The sequence below is a fragment of the Tubulanus polymorphus genome, chromosome 2, assembly GCF_964204645.1.
Source record: "Tubulanus polymorphus chromosome 2, tnTubPoly1.2, whole genome shotgun sequence".
Lineage (NCBI taxonomy): Eukaryota > Metazoa > Nemertea > Palaeonemertea > Tubulaniformes > Tubulanidae > Tubulanus > Tubulanus polymorphus.
This window is the reverse complement of record NC_134026.1, coordinates 13,091,457-13,107,793: the sequence shown is the minus strand read 5'-3', so window position 1 is coordinate 13,107,793 and position 16,337 is coordinate 13,091,457. Positions and strand designations below refer to the sequence as shown.

The following is a 16,337-nucleotide window of genomic DNA, read 5'->3' as shown; positions in this document are numbered from 1 at the left end:
ACCATGGCTTGCATCTGTTTGCCTTGGTGAATGTCAAACTCAGATCGGAAAATCATACATGTAGAAATTGGACATCACAGCATTGGCCACAGCTACGGATAGGGGATCATCTTCTTTGCAGTTTTCTTCAGCAGCTTTTCCCAGAGCATAGTTTTCCATCGCCGAGGAGCACTTTGCGCCAAAAATAGTGACCAGCATTTGGTAGGCGTCAGGTTCACGGTCAGTGTTCATATTACACCAAAGAAAACTCAGTGTGACTTGATCTTCTTCCACAACTTTCACCTGGTGATACATTTTCTCTACATCAGCCATAATCGCTACAGGGCCTTTAGGAAACGTATCAACACACCGCTCAGATTCTGAAGCAAATCCGGACCGTTTAACATTCACTATTCAGCGACTTCCCTTGGCACGTGGCTCCAGCATCAAACACAACTCTGAGCTTGACTTTATTCGGATTCACAACTGCACGGTGAGGCAAAAACCAGCGTTTCGGGTTAGGTTTGGCAGCTTCTTCTGGACTCAGCTTTCGTGCAAACCCTCTGGCGACATAATCTTTGAAAGTGTTGTCGTATGCTTCAATTCTGTCAGGATGTCGATGCAAGTTTTGCTCTGTAGATACCAAGCGCTTCATAGCCATCAATCTATTGTTTGGCAGTGACGTATCATCTTTCTTCATGAGTAAAGCTGTCTCGTAGCGGTCTTGACCATCAATCTTTTTTGGCCTAGACTTCAGGATACTCAATGCACGGGTGTCTTCTTTGGATGCAGCTATCGGCTTGTTGTATTTTGTACCAAAGGCTTCGGTAGTGCACCATTCCTGGATTATCTCGTCAAATTCATATTCGTCGGACATCGACTTCAGGGACATGGACTTTAGATACTGGACATTTCGATTAGCTTCTGTAACCATTCTTGTAGGACCCGTTATAGCCCAACCAAAATCAGTCTTAATGGCAATAGGCTGACCAGGGCTACCAATTCGGATGTAATGTTGTATCACAGCTTCGATCACATTGGCCCCAAGTAAAACCTCCACTTGGCCATGATCGACATCAGGAATGGAAATATCTTCTAGGTGGAGCCATCTTGGCTTGTTCTTGCCTCGAACCTGTGGCATGGAAATGTTCAGACGCGGGATTGACCATACTTCGTCTACTTGAATCTTCTAATCAGCTGCACCATCTGCCAGCGGAGTCGGGTAGAGCTTCAGCTTCAGCGTATATTTCGGATTACCACTTGATTCAGTATACCAAGACGTAGGAGTTTTCTTTCACCAGTTAATTTAAGCCTTTCTGTGAGGTTGTCGGTACATAACGACGTCTGCGAACCAGGGTCGAGGAGAGCAAATGTATCACAGGAAACATCATTACCATGAATTCTTACAGGAACGATCTGTAACAAGGTTACACCACCGGACTGAGTTGAGACAGCATGACTATCACCGACCGCTGTATTTCCAGGTGCCGACGAAGTTACAGGTTTACTGTTGGATTTTATCATTTCCAGTGGTGTAGTGGTAATGGATGGTGTCTGTACTTGCAATCTGTGATACCACATGGCTTCCGGTACTTGCATCGTCTTGATCTGTGACCTTGTCGGAGACAAGCAAAGCATCGACCATTTTCACCGTTGTAAATGGCTCTCTCATTCGCAGTCTTCCTCTTGAAACTTGGGCAGTCCTCCAACAGGGGCAGACATCGGATTTTTTTTCAGTGTTGGATGGCTCTTGCTCCACACCAGTGAGGTTCACTGTTCTAGAAAAACCATATTTCTGCCGAGGTAACTTCGAAGTGACATCAAGTGTTTTCACAGGAATTGTTTCTGCATAGCTGAGACTTATGCATACTTGTAGCGACAGCCATTCATCCAGCCGTCGGAGGTTTGGACGTCCTCCGTTGACCTCTAACGCCACAGCTTCTTTACCCCAATCTCTCTTCAATTCTATTGGTAATTTCTGAATCATTCTTCTCAGATTTTCGGCACTCGTCATGTCACCAATGTATCCAAGCGTATCTAACGTCGTTACAGCTGCGTGCACCATGCCTTGAAATCTCTCTAGGGACGTCGTGTCATGAAACTTGACTGGTGGATGGTCAAACACGTTTCGTAAGCAGGCATGAACGATGTCTTCTTCCTTCCCGAATCCGTCTTGAAGTGCTCTTATCGCATCGTTGTACTGTCGTCCATCATAAAGCATACCAGAGATCAGTTGAAGGGCAGTACCACCAACACTTGATTGTAAGTGGGTCATCTTTTCAACATCCGTCAGTTTTGGCTGGTCATGAATCAAGGCTCGGAAGAGAAAATTCCATCGTAGCCATTCAGCTGAATCGGCAGCGACTTTGAAAATGGCGATGTTTGTACTGCTCTCTACGGCAGATTTCGTCGAGCAAAACGGCGGTCATCGTCATCATCTCGGTAGTCTAGTAGGCGGTTGCGGGTGTCATCATTATTTCGGTCATCGCTTTGATGGCGTCAAAAGTCTTGGTCGTCTCGATTTCGGGTATCATCAACGTTTCGGTCATTTCCATGGCAATTTCTGGAGCTGTTGTCAACATCTCGAGGCTGGAGCAGTCTCATAGTTTCAGTAGCTAGCGGCGGGTCATGAGTGGAATCAGCTTCTTCAACATCATCACAGTCATGCATACGCTCTTCCTCTAGCAGAGTAATTCCACTTCTCATCAAACTTGCTTCAAGTGCTGCAACTTCAGCTGCATCTTCGGCTTCTTGGAGCAGGCGACGTCGACGGAGTTCTTGCTCTTTTTTCTCCTGTTCCAATCTGTTTTTCAGTTGAGTAAGCTGCAGAACTTTCAGCTTGGCTTTAACATCAACGGTCTTAGAGCACGTGGAGGTTGTAGAATTTGCCTTTGAGATACTTGATGTACCATCATTCAGTTTTGAAGCTTTGAAGTTTTGATGGTTTTAGAAACAAGACAATGACGGGTTTCAACTTCAGCCATATAACTATCTGCTTCAGCAACCTCCTGGTCAGTAGTCAACATCGCGACATATCTCTCATTGATTGCGTGGATTTTTTCTTCATTCTTATCAATCTGCAACAGTAACTCACGCAGCTCACGTCGGCTTCCTTTCACATGAACGATATCATCAGCAGTGTTGCATCTTCTCGTGAAAACAGATTTGTGGGATCCTCGCTCTCGTTCCAAGGCTTTTAGAACATCTATGGGCTTGCTGCTTCCGCCTTCTGCCATCGTGGAAATCGTGGTTGTTGCTGCCTTTGGTTCAAATCAGTAGGTACGGACATCCGGCTCGAGGGACCAATAAATGTTGGCGGTCAAGCCACACTTTTGCGATTGTAGACAGCAAACAGCGAATATTGACGAAGTAGAATGCAGCATCAGCCAGGAACAAACATGAGCAAAAAACAACCAAACTTTTAATGTACATCTAGCATTATGTATTGCTACCAAATAAGTGAAGTGAGGTGACATAGTATACAGGGTTTATATAGCCAGGTTCAGGTTACACATACAAGTTTCTATTGTTTAAATAGTGCCGGATTACTGGACAGGCACTGAAAGCCTTAAGGGCAGCAGGTACAAACTTATTGTAAAATCAGATCACGGTGATCAGGACCGTGAATGACACTGCCCATGGTCAACGAGGCATGTGCCTTCAACAGGGAGCGATTATGTTCACGCTGTACCAGTAATTGGCATTCCTTGTATTACCGAAGAAGTGTCAAGGGTCAATCTCCCAGATTTAGAGGGATGTTTTAAATCAAAACGCAATTGTTTATACCGTGGAACTGGATCCGTTAACATCCTTATCGGGATCGACCATGCCAAAATGCACGGAGGAGAAACCCGCTAAGTAGGGAAGCTCGTCCGATGGGAATACTCCACGTAGACTTAAACGCTGATAGACCAGTTGATTTGCGGAACTTCTCGACCACCGAATCGATGGGAGTCACCATGAAGAATTGTACATGGAAACCTGATAAAAATAGCCCTGTCAAACGAGAAGAGGCTAAACTGATCGAACAGTCTTGTCAGAAGGTCGGAAATCAGTGGATGATCCTGATGCTTTGGCTTAGAGATCCGTCGTCCTTACAGAATAATAGAAAACAAGTTGAACGGAAACTTAAGTCCCCAGAAGAAAGGCTCTTAAGAACTCTAGAACATGCTCGCCCCTACAATGACCAAATGGAAATGATGGTAAAAGAAAAATTCGCTAGAAAGCTGACCGATTCGGCGGTTTTTAAATACACGGGTCCTAATCATTACATATGTCATCGAGAAGTTATGAGACCGGACAAATCTAGTACTGAGAATTGTTTTCAATACATCTGTGTCATTTCAAGGTTTGTTGAATGACTATTGGATGAAGGGCCCTGATTTGCTCAACAACCTGTTGGGAATAGTTTTGAGATTTTGCGAGAAGTTAATTGCGCTTGTGGCTGATATATCGAAGATGTATAATGGAGTGTTGATACTCGAGGTAGATCAACATGTTCATCGCTTCTGATGGGGACAGTTTGACGCGGAAAAGGAGCAAGACGTTTATGTGATGTCAGTCGTCCCATTCGGAGACAAACCAGCCGTAGCGATGCCCAAGACCACGTTCCGTAAAATGGCCATAGAAGCCAAAGAGCAATATCCGATAGCTGCAGAGGTGCTGTTAAGTAATACCTACATGGACGATATCTGTGACTTAGTTGATACCCTAATCCAGGCTAAAATAAAGATAAAAGACTCCTGCTCTCGTCTGATATCTACATGTTGCTGAAAAGGAAGGCATCTTTTTTACTTGGCCTCATGTAGAGCATTGATATTTCACTCAAGAATGTTAGATGACTACCATAACATGATTCTAGGTCATTGTGTCATCCAAGATTGCAAGCGATTTTTGATTCCACAGATTTACATTTTGTCCTATATCTGTTAATTGATGTCATATATGGCAATGGTATCTTATCAATTAATAATTTTTTGGGGAATAACGGATTACATGCCAAATAACTACATTGCAATTTTCAATAAAATGCAAGGTTGATGCTGGACCTGAGTTTGGGAGCTGGGATATGCATGTGTTCGCAAGGTCAGATTATATGAATTTGAGCCCTTTTTCCTACAGGTTGATGAAAGTCTTATTGGTCGAGTATCTGGTATGCCTGCTCCCAAACAAAGAAGATGTAGGAAAAAAAAGAACAAACGTTCTTGCAGTGTGAATGCTTCATCGCATTCAATAAGTCCATCCCAAGACAGAATCATGAGAGGTATTTTAAATATATCTTATAGTTTCTTTTATCCGATTGCATCAATTTTCACAGTCCAGGGTATGCTTAATGCAATCTTGCACCTATTTCATGCCCTGTTAGATTGCCGTGCCCAGTTAAGTTCAGAAATTACACATAACAGAATTTTCCGCAAAATTCCGGAAAGTTCCTTTTTTCGCCTGATTGCGACGATTAAATTCGCCTGCGAATTCGTACGCCCGATACGAGCGGGCATAAATAATCAGCTGAAAATATCAAACATGTTTGATACGGGAGATTCGCCAGGCAATCGAGTCGGCTGACAAAATCGTCGCCATGAGTGGCAGCATGAGCGAATTTTTCGGGCGATTTAAATTTGCCGCGATCAGGTGAAACAAAAACGCTCGTGTGCTCCTACCTTAACCCTAACCCAGTAAACCCTAACGCATCAAATGCAGACTCCCTAAACCCTAACACATCGAAACCCTAACCCCTACACCCTCACACTTCTAAACATCAAAACCCCTCTGGAAAGAAATCCTCCGGAATTCTGCCCACCCCTCATCCCGGCCAGAAATATGCCGGAAAAAAATCCTCCGGAAATCTGACCTCTGGCCAGAAATATTCTGGAAATAAATCATCCGATAATTTCGGGCACAATTCCGGAGAAAAATCCTCGGGAAGTTATTACTTTCTGTTCTGTGTAATTTCTGGACATGAATGCCCATGCCCCCACCCCCAGGTTAACTTATGATGAGATTAGTATATAGATTTACTCAAGTCTGAATACGCTGCTAAGTGATATTAGCAGCCTCAGATTCAATAAGTAACAGCAAAGGTATTGTTAAATTCAGACAGATATGTAATCTCCCATTGCCCCATTCCAACTGTGCATGTAGTCATGTATCATGAATTAATCTCACGTAAAAGAACTTTACCGCGTCAGATGAGTGAACAAGAATGTATGTAGGGGTGATTTTGATATTTAAGCTACGTCTAATTGCTTATCGAACAAGTATGATGATGTGCTCGTGTGTGGTGTAGTAGGTTTCTGGATCGAAGCCGGGGTGCGCTCGCATTTTTCAACGATACCTCTCTCTACCTACCTTGTTATCTCGTTCATTTGTATATTTGTTTAGTGCATCAACTCACCAGAATGAGATGACATTTTTATCTAGCCTAAGTCAGTGTCAACTTAAACTTTGGAACAATTCACTGGCAATTCACCTAGCCTTTTTGTGGTTTCATTCTTATAAGGACTACTTAATGTATTTCTATTTGAAAGGAAAGCACATTTATTTATTAGAAAAATAAGTAATTGGTTATCCTCGAAATGCTGAAAAGGCGAAAAATTTTTGGATGCTGTTTTCAAATATTATCATGAGGCCTCATTGATTATTGTGACTAAAATGCGCTAATAACTAAGCGAGGCCCCTGATCGAACCTTTAGTTGTAGAAAATGGTTAATATTGTACTAGGTCTAGTATTATACTTTAATTTCAAGCGTATATATCTTTTATTACAGCTGGTTTGTATGGTGTTTATAGAAATGACAGCTGCCTTCCACATTCTGATAAATGTCACAAGACCTATTTTCCACAGGTAATCCAGCATGTTTGATTTAATAGCGGTATTGAAATGGGTCCAACTAAAATTCAGGGAGAAATACACAGGATAAATGAAAGGTCGAAACAAAACAGTTGGTCGCTTAAGGGTCAGATCGGTTGTAGATCATTCTGGCCATATGTTTTAACTTAGGTCCTATCACATTTTTAGGCCACTTAGGACGTTTTGTCCCATCTGGCTATTGCGTTCACTTTTCGTCTGTCCGTTAGTCCATCTGTTTGTCTGAGACGGAATCCAGTTATATTGGGAAACTTAGGAGTTGCTTCAATAGATTATTCTCTTTGGTTTATACATGTATCTACCCTCGATACATCTGCTGACTGAAAACTTGCCCGATCAGAATTAAGATGGCTGCCATTGTTTTTTGTCAAAATAAGCACTTTTGCATATTTATGAAATTTTGAAGATTTTAAATTTTGGAAATTTTGAGCACACTTTGATCAATTATCTTGATCTTTCAGAATTTTTCCCCCATGATGCATCAGCATGAGAAAAATTGTGCCATCGAGACACAAGATGGCCCTCAATGTGACCTTTTTTATGCCTTTTTAGCCCACTTGGGACTTAAGTCCCAGTGGGCTATTGTGTTCACTTTTCGTCCTTCGTCCGTCCGTTTGTCGGTCTGTAGATGGAATCCAGTTATTTGGGAAGTCTTAAAGACGCTTCAATGTTATTTCTTGATGTTTGGGTTATACATGTATCTACCCTAGACACATCTTCAAGCTGAAAAACTGGCCCTGTCAGAATCAAGATGGCCGACTTGCAGCCATTGTTGTTCGCCAAAATCAGTTCTTTTTACACATTTTTGAAGTTTTTGAGGGAAATTTTGAAGATACTTTGATCAATTACCTTGGTCTTTCCTATATATTTGAATCCCACAAGGATACATGAGCCTTTAGGAAAATTGGGTCGATCAGACTCAAGGTGGCCGTCCTATGACCTTTTTGTACCCAAAAATGTCAATTTTGGCCAGAATTCCTAGTCCCACAGAGCCAGGGGGCGATAGTTTGTGGTGGCTTTTAACTTTATCGGATGATCATAGTGGATTTTCATTTGAAGGAAATGCAACTTATTCTTGCTTTATGTCTTTATCATTTAATAAGAAAAAATAATTGTGGCTCCTGTCTGTTTTCGTGTTCGCTTCTTCACCTGAAGTCACTCGAGTTAGTCCCCTTTTCTCTTTGAGCTGTAAATTTGTCTATGCAGCATGCAAAATTATTTCAGCGCAGTCCTCGTTAGTATTCTAGCAATTATCAACATATGATACATTCCGAAAAGAAACCGCAATATTCGGCAACCATCATATAACAACCATCTAAAAGCTTGCACTAACTTGGTCCATGTCTACAATAAAACCATTCCGATTCCCGGTGTGCGGGTGTATGATATTTCATGTAACATGAATGTAAGACAACACCGATTTCTTAGCTCTTTAAAAAGTTATCAGTTCGATTAATTCTACAACAGAAATACAAAACCACCAAGCTCTTAGTACGAACATGTCAGCAAGCCCATTTTTAGAATTTCTTGTTTTTTTTGCAAATCCCGCCCCCAATCACTAAATTAGTAATAAATTCAATGTTTTGAGAAAACAATATTTTCTTTGTTTTCATTTTTTTCCCCGTCAAATCTGTAATCCAACTTATTATAAAAAAGGGCCTAAACATGATTATCATGCAGCTAACACATCTGAATACGTTAAACGATTCCCTTAACACAAGGGGAATGGAACTGCGGGCAATAGCGGGAGGCATGGTTATTACCAGTGCAAAAGATCTATATCATAACTGTGGCGAGAATTTAGTACTAGACGATATATTGACAAAAAAAGAATTCTTATATAGCGAGAATATTAACAGAGGCCTCAAACTATCACCACTGACACTATTAAAGGGTTTAGACGGCTTCACGCTTAATATCCTACTGGTACCCCGTATAGACTTCTTGCTTGCCCTTTTTCATGTTTCTGTAATTCATAGTAAAGTGCCGTGTTTGTGCCCCAGACTTGTCGCAATAAAGAATATGCGGGTGAATATTTCCGTTAATCGAAGAGCACCCAATTAATATGCCACTGCTAAATATAAATAATATTTTCCGTAATTTTTTGCCCACTTGGGGACTTTAGTCCCAGCAGGCTATTGCGTTCATTTTTCGTCCGTCAGTCCGTCCGTAGACGGAATCCAGTTATTTTGGGAAGTTTTGAAGACGCTTCTTGTCTTGATATTTGGGTTATACATGTATCTACCCTAGACACATCTTCAACTGGCCCTGTCAGAATTAAGATGGTCAACTGGCAGCCATTGTTGTTCGCCAAAATCATCACTTTTTACACGTTTTTGAATTTTTTGAGGGAAATATTGAAGAAGACTCGATCAATTACTTTGATCTTTTTTGTACGTTTGAACTCTCCCAGGACCCATCAGCATAAGAAAAATCGGGTTGATCGGACTCAAGATGGTCGTCCTAGGATCTTTTAAGTGCCCAAAAATGTCAATTTTGGCCCGAATTCTGAGTCCTGTAGCTTGCTACTGGTTTGCCATTTCTCATTGCGATTTGTGATGGGTATTCTTTGGAAAGGGATGTTTTATACCTGAGACCTGTATTTTTGATCAGCCAATTACGACGCAATTGGCGGCCATCTTGGTGTCACCAGTACTCATCGTATGTGGGAAAAAGTTTTTCGACATTATATTGATACCTAAGCATATTTTGTTACGACAATGGAACAATTAGAAAGTTGTAGCATATAACGTGTTCTATGATTGTGGTGAGTTTCAAGTTCATTGGTTTTTGTATATTGCCACCAGGGGCATTGAATAATATCTTAGTATTTCTATATTATATTTGTACCAATACATATTTTGTCACCACAATAAATTGCAAAGTTGTAGCTCATGACATCGTCTATGATTGTGGTGAGTTTTAAGGAAATAAGTTTTCGATATGGTCACCAGGGGGCGTTGAATAGTAGAATAACCTTGTATTTCCTTATCATATTGGTACCTAGGCATATTTTGTTACCATGATCAATTGCAAAGTTCATGACATGTTCTAGGATTGTGGTGAGTGACAAGGTTATTGGGTTTTGAATATGGTCACCAGGGGGCGTTGAATAGTAGAATAACTTAGTATTTCCATATTAAATTGGTAACGACGCATATTTTGTTATCACAATCAATTACAAAATCGTAGCTGCTGACATGTTCTATGATTGTGGTGAGTTTCAAGGTCATTGGTTTTTGTATATGGTCACCCGGGGGCGTCGAATATTGAAATTGTTAGATTGTTGAGCATTTGAAACCACTTCCCAAGTGGGCATGGTGTCCCTGGACCCCTAGTTTGGTTTACCTAGGGTAAGTCCACGTAATTTTCGGATGCGCTGTTTTGACGGATGATTTTTCGGCATGAGCAAATGCGCCGAGAGGCGGATATTTTAACAGCCAGATATTTCTACTTCTATTTATTACTCCAGAATCGATTTGAAACATATTTAATAAAATTACTTACCAGTTGGAGACATTTACAGACACAACATAAATTCGGAAATTCAAATATTTGTTACTTTTGTGCCTGTACTCTATGAAACTAGGCTATAAGAACGTAGTTGGGTTATACTTATCGCTTCTACGGGGGTGGTAGCATTATTGAGTAATAACTGGTTAGATCGGATACTTCTATGGATAAACACATCATTTGGGTTCGAATCCCATAAATAATTATTTTTCAATGGAGCGGAAAAATCTCTACAACTTACTAGATGGTTGATATATTATGAAAAAATTTTGTCCGTTAGTGTTCATCAGGATAAAAGGAAGACCTTTGAAAGTGCAGCAAGCCGTCAAGAAGGTACACGTAAATAAACTAAATAACTATAACATGTGGGCCTAAAAGGCCTGACAGAAAGTCATAAATTTTTATTGCACAAATATTTAAAAATATTAAACAGACTAGAGAGTAACAATAAGAGTAACAAACAACATAGATACTTGTAACATAGGCTGAATATCATACATACATACATATAAACATACATACTAACATAAATACATACATACATATTAACATACATACATATATACAACATACATTATACATACAAACATTATCACATACATACAAATATTTTAACATTAATGTATACATATAACATCTACATACTTACACATAGATACCTATATAATAATAACAAAACAACTGAAGGCCTATCGTAACAAAATATAGAATTAGATACACACAAACAAATCGCAAGTTTTCGAAAATTCTGCAGCTTTGAACGCCATCTGCATCCTCGTGTTGACAACCTCTGGTGGTTCCAAGTTATTCAAGACTTTCATAACTGGATGCTCTTCAATTAGTTCCACATTAGGCCAAACGAATAGATTCTTTTGGCAATATTGTTCGAGAAATTGAACTGACATCGATTCTCCATAATCCACTATTTCTAGAATCTGCAAGTAGTAAAATTTAACAATCAAATGAATTGTATTTTTCCTTTCAGATAAAATTCAGCCGATTTATACATACCACTCCGAAGTAAAGGTGTTTCCTTCCCTTCTGACCTTCCTGATACAGAGCAACATATGAACCTTCACTACAAACAAAGTACCCTGGTACAGATGAATTACTTATTACTATTGACCATTTATCTATATTTTATATCTCCAAGCCCAGCAAGCAATTTATCTTATGTTGATCTCATGAACCATATTCAAACCACTCGTCTCTGACTCAGGATCCTGAAAGATATTCAAAATTACACATTATACCCATTCTTGATTTCACGTAAAATCGTCGTGCCTAATCACTGTTTGATAAACTTTTTTTTATCTTTTTAGCCTACCCTTTTTTATGTGAAAAGTGTTAACTACAGCCCTGAGCGTATGATTTTGGATCTTCTTTTACTTACGTGAGCTACGAATGATGGTTCCTCGTCTGGTCTTGATAGAGCCTGTACAATAAAGGAATACAAAGTATGAATATAATTTTCATTAAATTAGCTCATTTCAAGAGATCTTTTTCAACTTACAGGATTAATGGAGCAAGTTCTATTTTCTGGTCTTGTTGAAGCCTGCAAGAGTTTTTATTAATTATTGAATTAATTTCTTTATGATGTGTGTTTTTCACCGTTTGATATGAATCGTAGAACTGTTCTTTAACTTACTGTTGTGAAACATTTCTTTTTCCTTCTTTCCACTTTTTCCTTTTCTTTTTGTTCTTTCAACTTCTGTTTTGAAACCGCACTTGTGTATGCATCATCCGCAGTTAGAATGAAATAACGCTTATCATCGCGTTTTCTTTTCTTTTCAGTTGGCATCGCAGTACGGGATAATCCAGCACATCATAGTCCGGATCAGCTAAGTACATAAAAATTAATCAGTAAGTATATGCAACTTGTTTGTAATTATATATTATTCATACTGCATATTTACATGGCGAATAAGTATTATCATTGTTTTAAAAATGATCTTAACTCTTACGTGGGAATGAGTTTTTTTCGATCGGGAAGCTACCGATAACTTCAGCTGATGATTTAGTTTTCAAAATTTTCCATGCTCAATACAGTGCATCATTAGTAAAGTCACAGCCTTCGGTGTAACGTTCTTCAAATTTTTTCTTCATTTCCGATGAAATGGCTGATTCCATTGCCTTTAAGGCAATACTCGAACAATACTCGAACAGGTCATTAGTCTAACAAATTAAATAAATCATAAAAAAGTTGAAGTGAAATTAAATCACTATTCACACCTCATGAAATGGTTTTTCAACTAATTAACAAACAATGAACCTAATTGATAAAGATTTTTTTGTTTCACACCTGAGATGGATTTTCACTCGTTAATTGATTCTATATAGTAATTAAGGTTACAGGTCATTGCAAAATATTTTAAATGATTTTTGACTATATTTATGTTTTATATGTTTTAGTGTAAAAAGTCATACCTTATTTGATCCCAACAACAGAACATCACTAGATGGTGTACGATCGGCGATCTAAAATACCAATACGCATCATTGTATTCTCATTCAACTTGGTAAGATCATATGACACGGATAGAAAATAACTCACTACATCAGCGATGACTGTTGCAACTGTAGTGGTGGATGGTAGAAATGCCTCTGGTGGAATTATCGATGGATCGAATGGATAAATTCCATACGACCTGAATCCATTAATCAAGTACTCAGGTGAGATGCTTTGTCAGGTTGGTGTAAAAATCTCAAAAAAGCAACTCTTATTGATGATTTGTCCTGGATCTTGATTTGAGAAGTTTTGACAGAGGCCATTCCATAAGGACTTCAACATTTTAAAACACATTCTAAAAAAAAAGAACACTTAAACATCAAATAACATTGTATACATCAATAAGGGCAAGAAGACCTACCGATCTAGAGGCTGTAGCCAGTGTGATGTGTGCTCTGGTAATTCAACTAATTTGATGTTATTTTCGCGAGCCAGTTCCACCAATTCTAAGAAATTATGGCTGTTGTGGCCATCTGAAATCAGAACTTGCGGACGAACTCGGCCAATTGCTGGCAAAAAGCTCTTTTTAAACCACAGTGTTGCGATTCCCTATTATGATACAAATTATGAACAGTCAGATAGATTAAAAGTAAGTTGTTGATTCCTGGTTATGTATAGGCCTATTATTTGTAACCTGCTTTGTCCATCCACTTTCAGATACAGACACTGTGGTTCCGGGAGGTGCTCGGTTGGAATCAACACACTGCAGGGATGCTGCAGTTTTCCCTTTGAAGATGACATTCGGCGCTAACATCTGCCCTGCCGCATTACCGCAAGCCATGATTGTAATTGTCTCACGATTCCCACTTATACGTGCCTGTACATATCTGCTTCCCTTTCTGTGAATGAAAGGCAATTCTTAGTCTTATTATCATAACTTTATGAGATATCTGTTTTATATTTTCAGAGGACTTGGTATGCAGTTTATGACAAATTTACAGTGGTATATGATTCAAAGGGTCATTGATTCCATTAAAATTTCAACCAAGAATTAATTAATAAATTGAAAAATATTTTAATCAAAACTCTGCTTAATGGTGTGCATGAAGCTAGTGGAACTATGATAATAAATGCCACAATTGATACAATATCTTAGTTTATTTGCTGACAGTTCGAGATTTTGACTAAAAAATTGGTTAAAAATCATGCATGATAGTGAAAAAATTTACGGGTATTTATAATCTACATACGGCACTGAGGAATATTAGCCTACCTATCTATTGACACAATGTCTAGAATTATCATTGAGCTTATGTTCAATTCTCATACCTAGCAACAATTTTCTCAGGGACATGGGAAAACTGCAGGCTGTACAGACGAAAGTGCCAAAATGTTGTTTTAGATGGGTTTTTGTATCCAAATCTTGATTGATGCTAATTTTTTAGCTGGGGCATGATGGAAAACATCAGAATAAACTAGTTTTGTCTTTTTCACAGAATAGCATTAATGAGGTTTAACAATACAAATAGCCTAGGCTACATTGTTCGGCAGAAAAATGAAATTCATTTTCAGTATCAACAAAAACTCAAATTGACCTTAAGTTAGGTCCTCCCAATCAACATCGTCATAGAACATTTGCCGGCAGATGTAATAATACATTTACCACTTAATACCTTACCACAATATAATCTACCAATGCTTCGAGGCCCATGGGCCTCTTGTTTGTTTCCCTAATTTTGTCCTTGTATAAAGACAGCTCTGAAGTAATTGTTACCTATTCAACAATGTTTTTCAAGTAGGTCTATTTATATTTATAGGTTTTTCGTAAAACAACAGAAGATTTTCAACCAAAAATAGTAAATATTTCAGATGGTAAGTTCTATATCAAAAAGAAAATGTGTAAATACTAAACATTTAAAAACTGAATTTAAGAAAAATTCAAATCAACAGAATTTAATATATTATCGTCATTATTAAGCAACCCTTTTCACTGCAAATGTAATTGGACTTGTGTGCTGGGCCCTCAAGCCAAAATATCAAAACAAATAAAACATTCCAAAAATCATTTCCTTTTAATTGGCCGTTTTTGATTATGATGTTTTGTCTACAAATATAGTTGGAGATATAATTCATAAATTCCTACCATAACCAAATTGAGTCTGCATAATGCCCATCCTGTGCCCATCACCAAATGTCCAATGACTCAAACCAACTGGCAAAAGTGTCTTTCAGAAAGAATCTCAACTGAGTTGTCTGCTATGCGGTCGTAGGTAATAACGATAAGCAATGAGTATTGTATCAATACTTACATTAAGCGACATATTTATGATGAGCCAGCTTCTCATACGTGGCAAAAAGGTCGGGGAACCTTTTATGTTAATACCACCTGATTTTCTAGTTTTTGGTTTGAAGTTGTAAAACAACTTCGAACCATAGTTATCGTATCGACGAAAGAGGTTCGTTCAAAATGGCATCGGAGAAAACAAAACATTAAGTTGTGATTCGGTTGAATAGTTCTGCAATTCATCAGCTATATACATCAATGATACCAGTTAAAATCTATCATTCTGTTGAATAAATGTACAAAAGAAGTTTCTTAATGACAAGTAAGCCGCGCCATGTTGTACTGCGTCGATCGTTAGTGACGTGCATTACTCTTCGTTATTGTATCTGTATGGTCTAAGGTGAGTGTCAGCGATTGGTGTGTATAGTTTAATCCTCATGAATGCCTCTAAATTGTGTGATTAGACGTATACGTCCGCAATGCAAGCAGACAAACAAGAAAAAAAATATCTTAATACATACATGTATTTGAATAGGCGTAACAGAGATTCCTTTGACTTTTGATTGAGTATTTTTAACTTAAGCCAGCTAGTGGATGGAATAATTCAATAGTCTCCACATTTTATTCAACAACGTCTCAAGCAATTTCTGCCGACCTTTGACATTCTGCTCATAATATTGATATTAGATTTTTCTTTATTTTAGGATATGAACAGCTTTAACCCTTTCAATACCACATAGTGTCTCCGCTGCTGTACCGGAGGAAATTTAGGGGTTTATAGGGGTATATTTGAGGCTTCATGGAATAAGTACCAAGGTCGACAAAAACCCACAATAAAAAGAAAAACTATCTGGTAGTTTGACGTTTCGACTCTAATCTATGAGCCATTTTCAAAAACTGATTTATTGTACAGTTATAACAATATAAAATTTAGCAACAAGGTAACTAAGTGATCCCTATAGCTGTTAGTATATAGAGACTAAGGAGTTTATTTTGGGGGGCAGAAACCTAAATTGGAATTGTCTTTGAAGTCAGAGTTTTTTAGAATAAAAGCTGACTCATATTTATTTTTTTTTATTTTTTATCGTGGGTTTTTGTCGACTATTGATATTGGACTGCCACTTGTCTATGGAAACCAAATTACCAAGGTATCTGACACAGAAAAATTATATAGCATGTTGTTGATAACTTTTGGGCCAACAAAGTAGACATAAATAATGTGGGTATAAGTGAACTTGAGGTCA

The 16,337-nt window shown here is 38.5% G+C and overlaps 2 protein-coding genes across 10 annotated transcripts in view; one reads left to right on the top strand and one right to left on the bottom strand.

The window, feature by feature from the left end:
• The window catches only part of LOC141900776 (spermatogenesis-associated protein 6-like), a 159,375-nt gene that overhangs the window by 105,232 nt on the left and 37,806 nt on the right, over positions 1–16,337 (top strand). For 8 of the 9 annotated variants that reach the window (XR_012618768.1, XR_012618769.1, XR_012618767.1 and 5 more), the window contains 3 exons: positions 5,101–5,242; positions 6,747–6,823; positions 14,627–14,681. Coding sequence is in view for 6 of the 9 variants with exons in the window: in XM_074787808.1 (XP_074643909.1) it covers positions 5,101–5,242; positions 6,747–6,823; positions 14,627–14,681 (274 nt within the window). In the remaining 3 variants the exon portion in view is untranslated. Of the gene's footprint in view, positions 1–5,100; positions 5,243–6,746; positions 6,824–11,345; positions 11,458–14,626; positions 14,682–16,337 lie in introns of those variants that run through there. The other variant, XM_074787811.1, reaches the window with a different exon arrangement.
• LOC141900814 (uncharacterized) lies at positions 12,401–13,650 on the bottom strand. The gene is made up of 6 exons (XM_074787865.1): positions 13,504–13,650; positions 13,231–13,418; positions 13,079–13,164; positions 12,915–12,964; positions 12,788–12,838; positions 12,401–12,535 (listed from the first exon to the last, which is right to left on the bottom strand). Exons 1-6 carry the CDS (start codon positions 13,648–13,650, stop codon positions 12,401–12,403), a joined length of 657 nt encoding a protein of 218 aa, XP_074643966.1.